Source organism: Lutjanus erythropterus, chromosome 6, assembly GCF_056507025.1.
Source record: "Lutjanus erythropterus isolate fLutEry1 chromosome 6, fLutEry1.hap2, whole genome shotgun sequence".
Taxonomy (NCBI): domain Eukaryota; kingdom Metazoa; phylum Chordata; class Actinopteri; order Lutjaniformes; family Lutjanidae; genus Lutjanus; species Lutjanus erythropterus.
This window is the reverse complement of record NC_139322.1, coordinates 36,199,789-36,218,566: the sequence shown is the minus strand read 5'-3', so window position 1 is coordinate 36,218,566 and position 18,778 is coordinate 36,199,789. Positions and strand designations below refer to the sequence as shown.

General features: G+C 39.9%; 1 protein-coding gene across 1 annotated transcript in view; it reads left to right on the top strand.

Moving 5' to 3' along the window:
- LOC146325665 (plexin-A1-like) overlaps window positions 1-18,778 on the top strand; it is a 401,996-nt gene that overhangs the window by 361,796 nt on the left and 21,422 nt on the right. Inside the window, exons 22-25 of the mRNA XM_084721796.1 lie at window positions 5,480-5,577; window positions 6,382-6,540; window positions 9,133-9,199; window positions 18,108-18,254. Coding sequence (XP_084577922.1) covers window positions 5,480-5,577; window positions 6,382-6,540; window positions 9,133-9,199; window positions 18,108-18,254 — 471 coding nt within the window. The remainder of the gene's footprint in view (window positions 1-5,479; window positions 5,578-6,381; window positions 6,541-9,132; window positions 9,200-18,107; window positions 18,255-18,778) is intronic.

Below are 18,778 nucleotides of genomic sequence, written 5' to 3'. Positions count from 1 at the left end.
TTTGGTTTACCGCTTTTGCCGGCTCATAAAAAGCTTTGTGGCAATTTATTCTGGAGTGAAAGTTCAATAGCATTTTATGCAATACGGATCTAGTACATAATCTGCTTATTAAATCTAACTCCTTGCTAGTCCCTTATTGAATTTAATTTGATTTAACTTTAAACAATTATTAAGCTATAAATATTACAACTCAAACATTTAATTAAGATCTTTAATCACCTTTTATTGTCTGAGACACCAGAAACACTACGGCGATCACATGTAGCCTAATTATATATGTATGTTGTATGTCTTTGTCTAAAAATGTTCACAACAGGCAACCTAAAATGAGATAAACAGCTTTAAATATGAAATGTTAACTAAATGTATTGAAATACTAGCTGACCTTTTGTAGCTTATTTTTCATGTGCTACTTCCTCAAAATAGTGAATATATAATATAATGATTAAACTAATAAGCTTAAAATAATGACACAGTGTGCAGAGAAGTTTATTTTATTGTATTTTATTTTATTCTAAGCACTTACGTATAATATTAAACAGAAGTTTTACCAAATGATGTATTGAGCCAGAGTGCCCCCCATTGGTTTGTGGACTACTGTTTTTAAGCCTTGAGTTGCATGCCACGATCGTTGTGTGTGTGTGTGTGTGTGTGTGTGTGTGTGTGTGTGTGTGTGTGTGTGTGTGTGTGTGTGTGTGAGTGTGTGTGTGTGTGTGTGTGTGTGTGTGTGTGTGTGTGTTTTTTTTTGTTTGTTTGTTTATTGTTTTGACCGTATTTGGATGAGAGGGTGGATCTGGGGAGGACCGAGGGGAAGATATCAGCTAACACTGTGCTATCAAGCTTGGTTAGCAAGGAGCATCTGTAATTCACATGGACTGATAATAATTAGGATGCTAACAAAAAACAGGTCTGCTTACCAGAAAACATGAACAGTCAACTCCTTAGAGTGTCTTTTTGTATACTGGACAAGACATTTTGTAGGTGACCAAAATGTTACAGTTAACATTCATGAACTGAAAAAAATCTGTGAAAGGGTCAAAGTTCTAAGCTGAAAGCAGGGACGACACCTGAAAACAGGTTCACAGTCACTTTAATATGCACAGTGCTGTGGATATGCAATGTTACCGATTACTACACAGGTCACTGTGGTAGCGACTTATAAATCACAAGGTAGCCACACCCTAAAGCCTACTACACTGTCTACTTTACTCTAATTAAGACCATAATTTACCAAATGAACATCATGATCTAAGACATGAAACTAGCAACTGAGACCAGAAACTCATTTGGAAACTGTTTACTTTGGTGATAAATGAGGTGAGAAGAAAGGTCGTTTTCTCATAGATTTCTGTACAAGGCTTCTTTTTGCAACCAGTGGAGTTGCCATCTGTTGGCCATGAGGAAGACCAAAATTTCTTTCTGTGTTGTTCATTACCAACTTACAAAGGGAGGGGAGGAAGTGAAATCAGAGATTTGTTAGCATCAAGGCTTAACAAACCTGTGGTTTTTGCCGAACAGGAATCTGTCAGAATCTTGACATACAGTGGACTGTTATTCTATATATTCTGTAAAGCTTTACATCTTTGCATTGCAGATATGAGGACTAATATTCCAAACTTGCTTACTTTGGAGTCTTTGGCCTTAAGTTTTATAAAAAGAAAATTGAAAATCAGCTCATGTTTTTGCTCACGTCTTCACTCACTTTTAATAAGCCAAGTCAGCCAAGAGGGTCCTAAAATATCAAACCTTCTCACTTTTTTTTGGCTAATTAAAATAAGGACTAGAGACATGACACTGTGAATAAGATGTCCCCAGAAGCCACCTTTAATTTGAGGTGTCGGGCAGGCGGAGAGGTAAAGGGATCTTACGTATTTTATAGTTATGTCTAGACTTCCTTCCCTTTCCGTCTGTATTTCCCACAGGGCTTGCCGTTGTAATCCAATGGCCTGTGTAAACCAACGCTCCTAGCTTTATTGCTCTGTGTGACTGCTCTCTCCCCTAAGCTAGACAGCCACACTACACACAAACACACAGTACGCACACATACACATGCACAGCCTTGCAGATAACTTAATGTACCTTTTCTAACTCGCTCCTTGAAATTGGGTAAAGACTCTGCCCGTGCGGTACATACATGCATCTCCATCTGTCTCTCTTTCTTGTCCTCTCCTGCTCTCACGCTCTCTTCTCAAACACACACACACATGACACTCAGTATCTGCCCTGGAGGCCCAAGATCTCATTTAGCACTTTAGAGAGAGGCCCAGACACTTTATTATGGCACATCGGAGAGGAGAAAGAATAGATGTTACGGTGGTACAAACAGATGACAATGGAGAGAGAGAACAGAGGGGAAATGATGTGTGTTTGTGCGTGTGGGAGACACACAAAGACGAAGAGAAAGAGAAATTAAAATGGGAGGAAGACCAATGATGTGAGACAGTCGACAATAAGTGCGAGGGAGAGAATTAGAGCGGTGAGGAAACTGGAGTGAGTGAGCGACAGCGAGACGTCTTCAGGGGGTTTAGTGTGTTGTTGATGAGTAGTGACAGGTGCCAGCCAGTGGAACAAGCAGGGCGCACCTCTGTCACCAACCCTGACACACACACACACACACACACACACACACACACAATCGCGCCATGCCCCAGTGCTTCATCCCTTCCTCTCTTTCTTCCCCTTGACAGAGGAATCTCTCTCATGCTGCGCTGGTTCAGGCCAGTCTGATTAGACGTTTTTAGAAAGTTTCTTGGACAGATAAAAAGCCAGAATTCCCAGTGACAGCAGGTTGTTGAGGCGTTATTAAAAGATTCAGTTAAGGGCTTTCAAGTCATATAACTGATAGTGATTGTGGTGAATGTGACTGGAAAAGCCATTTTCTTTAAGATCTGAGTGATCAAAAAGGACATTTTCATACATTACTACATTACAAAAGTCTAATAACAAAGATAAGATTGAAATCTAAATCCACAGACAAGACAACACGAGTCATTCAGGACCAATGATTGTAATTCTCATCTCATAGATATTCAACTGGAGGATGCTTTGACCCATCCACCCCCTGATGTCAAGAAGACAATTATGTCAAATTGTCTGCTAAAATCATCTGTAGAGCAACAACTGAGACACACTTAGACGGCACTACACAGCAGTGCAGCGGGAGAGAGAGTAGCCAATCAGTCTTACCTTGCTGTTTACAAGCCAATCTCTGCTCATCATGCAGTGGGGGGAAAAATGTCTGCTTGGAGATGTGTTCAGAATCTCTCTTCGCTCAGAGTGACTCATAGTTTTATTGAATTACGTTTTTTAATCCTGGTGTGTTATTTTTAATATTTGACATTTGAGCTTTTGAAGTGAAGGGCAAAGACTGAAGAAGGACAAGCCGTAAGAGAGACATGTTATCAGACATTTAACACCTTTCACACCTACCTCATTTGGTCCTTTGAGTTTGATCCAAACCAAAATTAGGAGTGTGAAACCTCCCCCAGACAACAGTCCGGCCCAAACAGCTGAACCTCGGTCCGACCAAAACAGGCTGGTCTCTGCCTGGATTGAACTGAACCATGAGTTGGTTTGTTTCTCGTGTGGAAAACATAGTTTTTGGATGGTCCGGACTTTCAGACCAATTGCAGGAAGTCCTGACAGGCTATATTCAGAGCTTGAAAAAGAAAATCAATGTGACAAAACAAAATGAACACAGGAGAGAGGAGGAGGAAACCAAATTTTTAGTTCAGACACTTTTCGCTTTCAATTATTTTCTGAAAGGATGAAAGAGAAAGGAATTAAACTGGACTGCCAATGTCAGACGCTATCAACAAACCAATCAAATGCAAGTATAGGTAGATACAGCTCATTAAGGATATAGGTACGCCATGTGTGGTTCTTAAAGTGCGCTTGGATCGTTGAAAAGTGGAACCAAAACTAACTGGATCAAATGTATATAATCTAACAAAAACATGAACCTTGGTTCAGACTTTAAGGTGTGAAGAGATTCGTAGAGAGACTCTGCTTTGAATAATGAGTTCTGTCTGATAGTCTTTCCACAAAAAAATTTAATTTAATTAGAAGTTAAAATTTATTTAATCTACTCCTCCTCGCTCATTGAAATATCTGGAGTACAATATGTGAATATGTGTAAAGCATTTTGTATTTCAAAAGTTTAATTACTGGATACAAGATGTCTCCTACCTCACCTAAAGTCCAATCTGTACACTGGAGTTTTCAAGTTAACACATCACAGTAGAGTTAGTTTCCAAACTACAGTAGTTGTGGTGCCACAAATTCAAGCATGTACACACTTTTCTTAAACTGGTTGATTTAAGGTGAGCACAGAGGAACTTTCCTCCTTCAGTGGGCGAGCCTTCAAAGGTCAAGCTGCACAAACATCATCTTGCACAGTGAAGACCAACATATAAATGAGGTTCACTTTAAAGACACTGTTGTAACTTGTCATTGTAATAACATGTTGTTCTTTGGTGTTACGGACTGATCAAGTTTAGGGGTTTTACTTAATAGATACTACCCCTAACCTGGAGTCTGTTGAAGAGGGAAAACTGGACCAGTTTTCACCAGCACTGGTCCTTTCTCTCGTGACCAGCGAGCTCCATCTTTGTTCTTCAGTTCAGTTTAGGTTGGTGATGGGTGGATTCCAGAATAGGAACAAGAACTGGCGTCTCTGTAACACGTATTCAACCACCGTGCGCTCACACACCTGTCACACAGCTAATTACTCCAAACAACACAAAGCTTAACCACACCTCATTATTATTTCTCAGTGAAAACAAGTCCAAAGTGTTTGGGAAAGGAAAAGGAAAAAGAGGAACTGTAGTAAATTTCAGCTGGGTTCTCACACGTTCTCCTGAGTCTCACATGATCTCATGATATTGCAAATCCAGCTGGCTCGCATAGTTGAGCAGCAGGACTTGTTCTTCTTCTTGACCGTGTTCTCACATGACGTGAGAGTGACAGTTGTTGGCGGTAATGCACCTCTAAGCTGGTTGCCAACCGCCTCATAAGAAGAGAATGACGAGAAAACATGGAGGATGAGAGTGAAATTGTAATTGTAAATACAGAGCAGGAGGCATCCCAACCAACCCGAGATGAGGGAGGAGATGAGGTGCGACTTCTTTCGGCTGGATATGGTTTGGATTTTTTAGGTTTGGTTTTGGATTTTTGTTTTTAAGTCAAGCGTTGCCTCGTGAAACAGTCGGAAGTCCCAAATAAAAGAAGAAAATAACTAAATGTGATGGAATGTGGTCTGGTTTGAACCAGTTTTTAATTGAATTCACAGCACAATTGCTGTATCATGATATATACCAGTACTGCGATATAAAATTACATATACTGTGACTACCACCACTAGTAAAAGGCTAATTTTTGTGTTCAAGAAAACAAAACAATGACCTGCTCCTCAGTAAAGAACATAAATGTTAATCCCTGCTGTAACTTGTCTATCTTGTCTCTCTGTGTCTTTCTTCAGGTTCAGGCAAACGTTGAGAAGGCGCTGACGCTGTTTGGCCAGCTGCTGACGAAGAAGCACTTCCTGCTAACATTCATACGGACCCTGGAGGCACAGAGGTGTCTGTCTTTATTCATTTATTTACTGTTCAGCTACAGTAAACAAAAATATAAACACAACACTTGTTTCTGCTCAGAGTTGAAAGATGGCAAAAGGGCAAAGTCATGACCCACCCTACTCTGCCTCTGATTGGCTAGTGCTTGCTGCCTTCATTGGTTGTATTTGTTAGGTTTCAACATGAGGAGTGACTGGTTAGGGTTAGGGTAAGAATATCAAGGTAAGCCAATCACAGGCAGAGTTCAGGAATGGGAATATGATCCTGTAAATGCAAGAAGGTCGTCACTATAGTAAATGAGAGGCTGCAAGTTTAGTTCAGGTTGACAGCGACTAAAAGTTATCAAAGTTCCCCTGTGGAATCTATGGTGCACTCTATGCACCATACTGTGGGTGTAGTGCCGCCTTTTCTCAAAGATAAACATCATCGTTTGACTTTAAAATACTGGATAATATGTTTCAGACAAGAAAAAGTTCTCTTGCGAAAATACTTTTTTTTTAATCACCTATTTAGTTTGACAAATTCGACACCAAAGGCTGTGCCGTGCCTCGGATTAGAACAGGAGAGGCAAATTGATAAACAGAATAAAAACAATTTAGCAGCTCTAAAATTACTGCAGAGCACTTAACCAAATGGTTTATGGCAAAACAGAGTTATAGCACCGTTTGATTAAGATTAAATATGCATTAATATTTAAGTGAACTGTTATGAGGTTAGTGGTGCACATGAGTTTTGAGCAACAGCTCAACAAAAGCATTTGTGAAATATTTATGTTGAATGTTGTTAAATAGTTTGAATGTATTTCCAGGTCGTTTTCAATGCGGGACCGAGGCAACGTGGCATCTCTGATCATGACGGCCCTGCAGGGGGAGATGGAGTACGCCACTGGGGTCCTGAAACAGCTGCTGTCCGACCTGATAGACAGAAACCTGGAGAGCAAAAACCACCCCAAACTGCTGCTCAGGAGGTGAGGAAGATGTGGAGAGACAGGGAGCAAATATAGACTGCGCTGTAAAGTGAAAGTGAAATCAATTCATCTTTTATCTTCATATTTCAGAAGTTATGATCAGCTGTTGATTGAATTTCATATCTTAGTCATTTTCTCAGATTTACTGAGCGTGTGTCCACTTTAAACAAATATTTTCAAGTTGAACTGGTTTAAAATGTTTGATGGTGAATAATCAACTCAGAGAGACAAAAAAAAAGATGAGCAGAAATGAGGTCTGCTGTTAGGAGCAAATAAATTACATATTCACAAAGATAGCACATAGATAACAAGGTAAAAAAGATGATAAATGAGAAGGCTGAGTGCCAAACAGAAAGACACAAGACAGAGACAGAGAATTACAGTACTTCACAATTTATTCATGTCTTAGTCACAGCTGACAGAAACTAACAAGAAGAACAAGTGAACCACAAACCAAATCAAAGTATCTGTCAATAAAATATATCTATCTCTCAACTGCTTCATCCAAGCTTTACAGTCGCACTGGCAGGAGATAAATTAACAGAATAGCAAAGGAGTAAATAGTTAAATGTTTGGTTTTTATTAATATTAGTCTATATATAGGCAGTCGTGGTGTTATTGTTATTTTATTACATAATGTTATAGAGCTATTGTGCCTCACGCATGAATGTTTTCTTACTTTTCTCTAATATTTGGTCTTAAACAAAGCAGCAAGAGGAAAATAGGGAAATCCTATGTGAGATGAAACGTGTGCCGAGAGCAAAGTCTGTTCTCACCCACCTGAGTATGTAGATGAACTGCGTTTGATCTGAAGTTGGATGCACGCGCCGGGAAGTTTCTAATTAGCATATGGAAATGCCCCAATAAATCCATATAAGGGCAACAGAGTCAAGTGCCGCGGGCAAACCACAAAGCCAAAAAAAAGGAAAGAAACGGAAAGGAAAGGAAACACCACAGACAGGCGGCGAAAAAATAAAAGAGAGGTTTGTAGCAGACGTGGATGAGCTGATTGAAGCATCTCTCTGGAGATGCAGCAGGTGAGTCCAGGTCATGAGCTGCATCCCACCCACCTCCTCACCCACCTCCCCCGCCCAAGCTGCCCATCACATTTGAGATTCTGTGCATCACACATCAGCTGGACGTTTATTTAAGGGATTTTTACTTTTTGAGGAAGAGCATCGGATATGTAGATTGCGAGTACAGTGGATTTATCTGGTCTGCTGAGCAGCGATATAAACTGGATGAACTGTGGTTAATTAAGTTTAATTAAGTCTGGAGGCCGCATGTGTCTGCGGCTGTCCATGTAGGCGTCCATTTGGGAGTAATCCAGCCTTAATACCGCTTTAACAGTGAACTGAGATGTCAGACCAATCTCTGTCTCTGAGAGCCAGGAAACTGATAGCAGAGAGATGAGGTAGATAAGAGCGACACACGAGTTTGAAGAATCTGTCTCGGTAATCTAATCATCTTTAGCTGCAAACATTTCTAAAATGATTCACTTAATAAACAGCTGTATAACATTATTTCTAATGTGTTCTTTTGTGCAGAGTCACTAATGTGTGGTCTGGGGCTTTCATAAATTTTGATCTTATCTAAGAACAAATTGAAAGTGTGAATGTATTGATGAATGCAACAAAAGTTCTTAAACTGTAAAATGTGCTGTAACATCAAACCTGTGCATATGAACGATCCATGCATGACGCCCAAAGGATTATTCACAATACTGGGCAGGAAAGACAGATCCCTGATTATATCCCAGTGTGAGCAGACTTGTGTTGTGATGAGGAATCTGCCCTCAACTTTTTAGTATTGTCTATTGCTTTTGGAAAATTTGGTGCGTTTCAGTTGAATTGTTTTGTTTTTTTCAAACAGGAACCTTTTTATCTCACATTATTGTTGGTAAAAACAACTCGGTCAGTGTAAATTGATTTGGTCAATATAACATACAGTTCTGATAGGGAGGGGATTGTGTCAGTGAAAATTAATTAAAGATAATTATTAACAAGTGCTCACTTGCTTGTAACTGTTTACATCATCAAAGTGATTATAACAACAATATATGTAAATAAAGTGCATGTAAATTGTAAATTCACATTCTAAATTTATCTTAAGATGACATTTCAGTGTTAGTTTATTTTAGAGTATATTTGTGATTGTGGTGGAATAATGCAGTTTGCATCATGAAATTCTGTGTAATAATGATTGACTCTGGTAGTCTTACTGCTACTGGAAACTGGTAATACACTGTTGGTAACACACTGACTGTGTGCTTCATGCAACCCCACATCAAAAAATTTGTACTATCCCTTTAAGGGGTCATGAGCCAAGAAGAGTTCTACAGTGGTAAACACTAGTTGAAATGAAGCCGTTCTTTAAGGACATAACTGACTAAACTCTAACCAAACTTTAAATCTGCTCTCCCTGTAATTAGTTCAAAATAATGTAGCTCCTCCGAGGGCCTTACAAGGAAATTATGGACCTGAAAACTCCAAGCAAATTGTTTTATATTATAATCGTGCCACTCTATAATTTGGTTTGAGCTTTTTTTTTTTTTAAATTCCCCTTTTCAAATCTCTTTTCTCTGTGTGTCAGGACGGAATCTGTCGCTGAGAAGATGCTGACCAACTGGTTTACTTTCCTCCTGTACAAGTTCCTCAAGGTAAGCTCAGACAACAAGGCACCATCATTTGGTATACTCATTCCATCTGTTTGCTCTCTCTCTTAAAAGCTGATTAATAGTCATCTTCTAAAGTGGATTTATATTGTGCGGTGTTTTTAAATGCATTTACTGTACACCGCCTGTGTGTTAGAGCTTTATTAAATGCCTCTGGCTTATATTATTTCCCCGTTGCATTTATCTTACTGTGGTTATTAAAAGGGTTTTCTTTTCTTGCCTTAGCAGTGCAGTATACATACAGTAGATCATCAAAGCCTCTCAGCAGCACATCTCTGCTGTTTTAATGTCCTTTTTTGGGTCCACACATCCTCTCCACTCTCATAATTTCACTCTTGTCGCCGACACGTCCTCCTCACTGATCTTTCTGTCGTTCCTTTAGCTCACATCTTCTCTTCCTCTGATCTCTCTTTCATCTGCGCGGCTTCTGTTGTCATTATTCCGCTGTCAGTCTCCTCTCTGCCTTAAGGTCGTTCTCCACACCAGGGGGTGCGGTGCCGCTCACGCTGTCCTCACATGCCCCCCCACCCCACCGCCTCACCCTCGTCCCCTCTTCCGCTCTTCCTGTCTCTCGTTTTTTCAGAGCCAGCTTAAAGAAAGAGAGTCCAGTCACAAAATGTTTTGTGATGTTTCTCGTCCCGACACACTCGGTTCACGAATTTTAAGACTTCAAGTTGTCCTCATATTCCATCATTATTTTAATCACAGTATGACAGCGTTGTGCTAATTATTAAAGTACTAATCAACAAATATAGGGAACTGAGTACTTTTAAGAAAATGTCAAGAAAATGGTATTAAATTAGGGTGTAATTCTCTCATTTTGATGATCATCAGGGATGCAACAAACATGCATGGTGATAAAAATGCATAAAGAATAAAGAAGAAATTTAACATAACTACAATGTCAGGGAGTAGTTTATTACATGTAGTTCAACTGACCCTTCGCTAAGCCCTGCCCTCCTTAGTTACTGTTGCTATGCCTGACAAATTTTCCGTTCTCACACTGCGTTTATGCAGGTTACAGTGATAATAGTGGTAGCTTTAACATTGAAATTGGGAATAATTGTTGAAACATGAGGTCTTTGATGTGTATGTAATGTATGTGTAAAGTTAGCTAGCAACTGCGTACATTATATAACATTAATGCAAGGGACTGAGGCTAAAGCTAGCTTACATCTCAGCAAACATTGGTTGGATGGTGAAATATAGCAGGTATATCTACATGATAGACGACAGAAATACACTCTTTAACGAGGGAAAAGGAAGCTCAGGGACTCATTTAGTGCAGTGGATGTAGACACGGGTCAACCAGTTGGACCACGATCACTGAAGAGAGCTGAGATAAGAGCTAAGCTAACCCCGCTTAGACCTGAGACAGCGAGCCAGAGAGAGATGCGCTTTGATTTTTCAAAATTAGCAAATATCTCACTGCCAAAAACTTGCAAGTCACTAGTTGAAGGCAGACATGTTGGATTTTGCACTCAGGTGCGGGCTGCTGCCTTCAGTGCGCTGATGATCCACCAGAGTGCAGATTGTCTACAACAGGTGTTTCAGGAAAGTATTGATCATACTGATACCGGCGTTACCTCCTGCCAAAGTGTTACCTCAATCAAACACTTTATTCTTTGTCATTTCAGCTGTACCTCTGTGAATATGAAATTCTCGAGTTAGATTATGATCATTTTCCACAACATAGTTTGGATTCACGGGACATTCCACCAGGACATGAAGTGCCCATCAAGTGAGAAAAAGTAGCCAGCTAGGAGAAAACTGTTGGCCATAAAAACTCAAATTTGGTGGTCATGTACTATTCTGTCATCTACACTGATCTTAATTATTGCAGATGTTAATAGGTTTGCCTGCTTGATTGTAAATATGCACTGAATTATTATAAAGGCTTCTGGTGTTTCATTTTGTTTGTGTGTGACATGGTCATCATTTCCGAGCTGCAGTTTACAAGCATAGTTTTCCCGTTGGTGTTTATCAAACGTAATAAACAGCTGTAATTCACTCTCACTTTTTGTCAGACACAAAGTCATAGAACAGCCCTGGGAGCTGGCAAGCAAGAAACAGACAGACCAAGAGATGCACAGCCCTGCTGGGTTTAGCGAGACACGCAGACTAGAAAGAGACTGCACCATTCTCACCAACCCTCCCAATTTTCCCCGGAGACTCCCACTTTTCCTTGCCCTCTCCCTGTTTCCTCCCGGGATCACAATTCTCCTGTATTTCTCCCGATTTCTGACAGAATTTCACATCTTTTTTTTTTTCCCTTTTTACTATGACAGCCTGTTTCTGGAACTGTGCAGCATATATAAGCCCTTCAGCTCTGCTGATTCCAACACAGCTACACCAAACCAGGCTAAGAAAAATTCCTGTTTCTTAAGGAAAGTTTTAAAGGAAAGAAGCATGCATTTTGTCATGTCCGCCATGTTGATTGTCTTTGAGGGGCAAAAAAATTAATGAAAGAAAACTGATAAATGCAAGAGATTTACTAAAGTTAAGTGGGGCTTATTCTATTTCTTGGAGTAAAGTTAAAACTATTTAACATAAAAGTGCTGTTGCCATGCACTTCTTATTTTGTTATTTTTGACAGAAAGTGACAAAAATGCAGGAAACAAAGTCTCTGAAACTTTTTGTGTTTTGAAATCCTCCCTATTTTTTTGGTCTCGAGGTTGGCAAGTATAGACTGCAAGCACATCAATTTTATGTTGCTGTAATTTACTGACATCAAACTTGGAGAGGAGAGAAGACAAGTTTTTCTTGGTTGTTGGTCCAGCAATTTATTCTACACACAGAGGCGGCACCTTTTGGAAGAAAAAAGCTCTTCAGATCTGGACGATTCACACAAGTCACCCAAAGTTAAAAAGAAAAAGCAACATTAGTGGAAAAGTGAGTTGTTTGCATCCCTGACACATAGATATAAGTTCTATTCATAGCATGATGCGTGTGTGTGTGTGCGTGTGTACAGTGTGCTCACATTGTATCAAACTGCACCAAAACTGTGGCTTAAATCTTTTTTAATTTTATATTTATTTTCCTAAAATATCAAATATACAATGTCCCTGACTTGCTGACTCATAGTTTCTGATTCTGCTATGTTTCGCTATACAGCAAGAACGGTCATTATATCCCTAAAATGTAAATGTCAGCAGACAATTAGGGAGCTTTAACAAAGCCACTATATGGAGAAAAAGCAAATTTTGTAGACAAGCATGTAGTGGCCGAGCAAGGAAGGCAAAAGCCAACGCGAAAGTATAACGGTGTGATGTATGCTCGCTCTGCCTCGTTAGCGGATGCCCACCTAATTGGAGCGGATGCTAACGAGGTTTTTAAAGTGTACAGTGGTGGAGTGGGAAAAGGAAGAGGGAAGGGGTTAGAGGTGGGCGTGAGAGGTGTTGGAGGAGAGGATAGGGGGGACATGACAGTCAGGAGTTAAGAAGGGGATGAAGACGGAAAGGGGAGGAGAGGCAGGAAGGAAGTGGAAGATAGAGGAGAAGAGCCAGGGATGTAAAAGAGGGGAGAGAGAGAGAGAGGAGGAGGAGGACGAGGGGAGAGGATTCAAGTAAAGACAGAAGGGTGAAGCTAACAGGAAGCTTTTTGGTTCAACAGGGTGATAGAAAAGGATAATGAAGGACAAATGAAAAAGAAGCAGAGAACATCAGTTCATCTGTGTTCAGTTCAGATGTTGTTTTTGACATTTTGTCCAGAACATTGGGAACATTAGTTTGTAAGTGGCAGGACATGTGGTTGCTGAGTGGATACACTAGAAATCAGATAGAGGAAAGAGAGAAATAGTCGCAAGTTACAGCAGAGATGTAGAGAATAAGATCCCAGAGATGTCAAATATGACAACTGGAGAAGAGTGTTTCATATGATGTACAAAATACCCACAATATTTCACTTAAATGGAGTGGTGCAGTATTAAAAACACGGTACAAAATGTACCTGCCTAACCTGTGTGTGCAGGCAACCTATTCAACATCTGATAGAGATCAGAGATTCACAACACTCTTGGCTTGGGGTAATGCTACATCCATCTGTAACCTTTTGACCCAGCTTGCAAATGTCAAAATGTGTTTGTTTGTTTTTTTCCTTCTTGGATTATTCAGTTTTAATTGTTCTAGGTTAAAATACTGCTTTTCTTGTTTTATATAAACCCAAGGTTGTTTTCTGTTGATCAACAAAGTGATGCATTAGTTCTCATTGGTTTTGTTACAGCATGATCAATAAAAAAATCCCCCAAACACTTAAATAGCAAAACCTAAATTCCTAAAACCTAATAAAAAGTTCATAATCCAATCAATTTTTAATATCAAAATCCCATTCAAGACATTTTTTTATTATTTATTTTATACTTTTTAAGGACTAATGTAAACCCTGAATTACACATGTGATCCATTAATATTGAAATATTGACAACCACTGTGCATTTTTAGTGAGGAAATTCTTTCTAGTAATTGACATGAAAAAAGCAAAGACCGGAAGAACATTTCATGACCTCACTGAGGGCTCCTGAGCCCCAGCTTGGGAACCACTGATGTTGTTATTATGCAAACATCACATGCTGTCGTTTCCTTTTCAAAAGCTCTATTGTAGCAAACCATGAAGCAATGTATCGACCGACCCGAGGTCTGACACGACCTATAATTCACATGTTATAGCTCATAAAACCCCAGTAGATTAGCATCAGACGAAGACGATGAAATAATGGCGAGGGGTTAAGGATTGGTATCACAGTGAGAGAGGGGAAAAAAATGGAAAAAGGAGGAATGTGTGTGTTAGAAAGAAAAAGCGAGTTCTAGAGTGTGCGTGAAGGTGAGACAGATAAATTAGCACTTTCCCCTGTTCTCATCTGGACCTCATGCATCTCCAACACACACACACACACACACACACACACACAGAGTCTGAAGTGTCTCCCTGAGCATGGCGCGGTCGATCATTAAGCTCTCGTCGGGATGAGTATCGGCCGTGATGTGTCCTCTCTCTCCCCTCTAAACTGCCGCTACTTCAGTCGGGAGTGTTTTCCTTGGGCCCGAGTGATGACTAATGACGCTATTGATTGGCAAGTGTCTTTGATGGAGGGGAGAGTGGGAAACATATTTATAACATCTGTGTCTGCTCGCATAAGCTGTGAGACGTAAACGACGGGAGAGAAGTGAAAAAGATTTATGTGACGCTGCTTTCAGTCAGTCCTCCAGACAGAAAGAGACAGAAAGAAAGACATCACTTAAGCTTGATTCAACCACTTGTCATTTCAAGAAGATTTGAAGATCTGCTTTTTAAACTTCCATCCAGCTGTAATACTCCACCTGCGTCTTCCAGGATGGAGTCTGACAGCAGTGTCAGTCTGACCCCATATCTGCCTTTAAAGATCTGATATTAATGTAAGCAAATTCTGATTTGACTGATTGCTTCCTTTCTTGTAACAGTTTCATGCTAACACTGCTTCACTAAACAAAGAGGAGTAAAGACAGAGAGAGAGAAGACAGGAAAAGTTAGGGAGAGTGGAAGAGTTTGGGGAAGGGTCACAAGATGGAACAGAAAGTATCACAAGGAAAAGATATGCAAGTTAAAGAACCTTTAGGACTGGTTTCACAGACAGGTCCAGTCCTAGACTATTATGCCAGAGACATGCCATAGCCTTTGCTGGATTAAACTAAACCGACTGCAAAAGGAAGGATTAGAGCTAGCCTAAGACTAAAGTGAGACTTAAATTAAGGTTTCAAAGAGACAGATTTAACTTCTGCTTCCATGATCTATTTTTTTGTGCCTTTTGTATTTACTGGGCAGGACAGATGAAGATAAACAGGAAAGGTTAGGGTTAGTTAAGGTTCACAGGCAAAGACCCGGGCCACTGGAAAAACTAGCTCCTTAGTAAATAAATATAACTTAAAATGTATTTTCATTTTCTTTTAGCAAAAAATATCTGGTAGGCCAAGCCGTGGGCCCCACTTTGTGCAGCCCTTATCTAAATGAAGACGAGCTTGCATTACAGAGGCCAGACAAGCCTGGTTTTTACTTTCTTTACTTTCAGTAACATGACACAATTTGTCTCAGTAGTGCTTTTTCGTGCTCACCTAAATGTTTTGAACAAAATGTTTTGTCTAAATGATGATATTTTCTAATCCATGATGGACTTTTGTGAGCCCCATTAGTTACTTACTTTGCTTCAGGACTCCATAGTCACCGACCAACTAAACCAAATCTAAGTCACATTCATAACACCTATTTGAATATCCTAGTTTAACTAAAGTAGACTAAGGCCCACTCCTGGATTAGTCTCTTAATGTTGTTTAATCTGTTATCTCTTATTAAAAAGATTTTAAGAGCATCTTCCGTATTTTTCAGCAATAAATCCCCATGTTTTTGTTGCTAAGTGACAAATTAGGACATCAGTTTTTTAAAATTAGTCCAGTACTGAGCAAGACCACTACAGCTGTCAGTTCAAGCAAGTCAGCAACAGAAATTACAGCCTTATTTATGGCTGTTATTATAAGTGTCTGACAACAAGGGATAAAACACCTTTCCACTGATCCAACAATCATCAACTATGATTTGGTCAAAATAAACTCTTAATTCACCACGATGTGAAAATATTTTGTCCTGATAAGCTGTTAGGACAGCTACTGCTTCTCTTATGTCCGACCTCCCTCTCACTCCTTTTCGCAAAACTTTCACATCAAACTGAGTGAATTAAAGGTTTATTTCAACCAAAGTGGAGCTGGTCATCGCTGGAACATTGGAAACATTTTTAAGTTTTGATTTTGTGTCTGCCAAGTTTGAACGTGTGTTTTATGATATTAAAATTACTGTGTGTGCAAATGGAGTTTGGTGGTTTTGATGAGAGCGCTGATTTGTCTGTTCCTAGTTGAACTACAAGGTCTGTCTCTGTAGGGATCCTTTTCATAATGTTGTCAGATGCTTAAAATAACAATCTGAGCCTGTCGGTGGCAAAACAAAGCACTTTTAGTTGACAGACTTTTGCTTGGTTCACCGCTGACACTCAATACTGGACGAATTTCAAAGTTATTGTCTCCATTAGTTGCTTGGACACAAAAACATAGGAAAATAGTATCTAGTTTTATAAAAGTTACCCTTTAATAAATCACTGCATCAACTCATTTCACTCATTTTTTGCCGTTGCAGGTGGTGCCACTTACTTTTGGACCCACAGTCCACATTAGAGAACTTCTGCTCTGGCGTTTTGTTTTTGTACGCCAACAGAGGAAGTAGAATCCTTGGCACCGTGTGTGTCAGCCTACATTTTACACACATCTCACATATGGCCTTAGATTTGGCCTGAATTTGTTAAAGACGTTATGGAAAGTTTAAAGTGGAACATTCCTGCCTCTAGACACAGATGGAAATGTTTGCTCAGACTTTGTGACCCCTTTTCAGGCGCTAAACAGTCATATTGCATTTGTCATTATTTACTAAAGGACAGCACTGAGGTTTAGTGCCAGTCGACTGGAGGAAAAGCAGCACACTTCAGTCTCAACTCATATTTTAAGGCATGCAAGGGCACAAAATATGGGAGGAGGGAGAAAAATTTTCACCTAGTTATGGTCGGTGATTTCCTTTATTCATTTTTTTTTATTTTTTTGTCCATTCTCATTCACTGATTATCCTCCTATTACCCTTTTTCTTCCCTACCTGTTTTACAGATGATAGAATGTTTATCCACCCATTCTCAAAGGCAGAATCAGCAGGACTTGTCCAAGTTGTTCATAAACGCATCAGTTTTGGGTTGGTAAAGCGTTCCAAGCACAGCAAAATAATGAAGAAAAAAACAATGTTCAGGCAGAAGGCAGGGTCTGTGTAGATACAGCCACCACCACACACTTCTAGCGGGTCATAAGTGATGATTAAAAGGGATTATGTTTCTGAGTCTATACATTGCTTTTTAGTTTTTTGGAAAGAAAACACCAGATTCTTTCGCACTTGTCACTCTTGTCAAGCTGCCAGTAATGCTTGAAGTAAGCAGTTATATTGTTTTGAATCCGTTTACAGAAATAATGAAGTCAAGGCAATTCAATCATTTATGCATTTGTTGAGCTGAAAACATCAGGTTATTTAATTACAGGCTCTTTAGTGTTTCTTCATGTACAGCCTTCCTCTTGTGAAACAAGTGCACACTTGTGGCTCAAAAAATGTTTTCTCCCCAACCAGGATTCTAAGTTCAGCCACAGAAAACACTTTAATTATCCGCTTTTCATTTCTTTCCAGACATGCCATAACAGCCTTTGCAGAGTTTTGGAGTTATCAGTGATGTCTGCCTTCTCTCCAGTATAATGGGACTTAATGGCACTCGTCATGTGGTGCTTAAAGTGGTGAAAAAATAAATGTGAAAAATTCTAAACCAGTGTCTCTCTTCAAAAATCATGACCGGGTTACTCAAGATAATCCACACCTAGTTGTGAGCAGTTTCATGAAGGAACTACTTTCTCTCTGCAGAAGAATCTACTGGAAATGCTTACTTTTCTTCAAGACAGAAAGTCCTACATGAAACTGGTCACAGCAAGGTCTGCGGATTATCTGTTGTAACCAAGTCATGATTTCTTAAAATAAACATTGCTTTTGAGGTCATGTGTAACAAATAGTAGTGGTGATAATAGTACATAAAATTTATTTGTTTGTGGAAAAAAAAGTTTTCCCCAACCAGAAAGCTCGAGCCAGAAGGAGACTTGTGACATAGGAAGGACAAAAATCTAAATGACTTTTTTTTTCAGTATTTTCTCAAATTTTTTGTTTTATTCCTGAATTACAGGACAGTTGTCTCGCCTCAGGCCTCTAACAGTCATTCAAATGAAGGACTCTGAGAACGGAGAATCTGTCTTTGCTTGAACTGCTGGCAACTCGTCTCTCTGTCTGTCCTCTCCCTCACCAGGAGTGTGCCGGGGAGCCTCTGTTCATGCTTTACTGTGCCATCAAGCAGCAGATGGAGAAGGGACCCATAGACGCCATCACAGGAGAAGCCCGCTACTCCCTGAGCGAGGACAAGCTCATCAGGCAGCAGATTGACTACAAAACACTGGTCAGTAAACTTATTGTGTCTTGAGGCCAGTCTGCTTTGGTCGGAATCACTCGATGGCTTGTTAAGCTTTAGTCACATTTGACAACAGTGATGAAAATTTTAAACGGAGCTCTAACTAATCAGCAGCTGAAATGTGGCAGCCACCGTTTGCTTAATTGGTCAGGAGTCGGCTGCAGGGGAGGATTTCTTCCAGGGTAAACACGGAGCTCCGGCGCCGGTTGTGTTTGGAAGGAGAACGTGATCTGGCCGTGAACCGACCTGACTGCTGCCCAGTGTTAATCACATTCTCCCTCCAAACAAAGCACTCCAGGTTTGGACTGGAAACATACAGACAATCCTAGTTGTCACAGGTCCTGCTACAGTTGTTTTGTGCATAAGTGCAAATGATGAGTTATTATAGCCACAAACAGACTGAGCGGTTTAGGAAAATGTCCAGGTTTTAAACAAACTAGGTGTGAAAATACTGTCAGGTGCATTCAAATGCACCTAAATAATCAACCAAACACCTCACCCGTTGGCAGTGT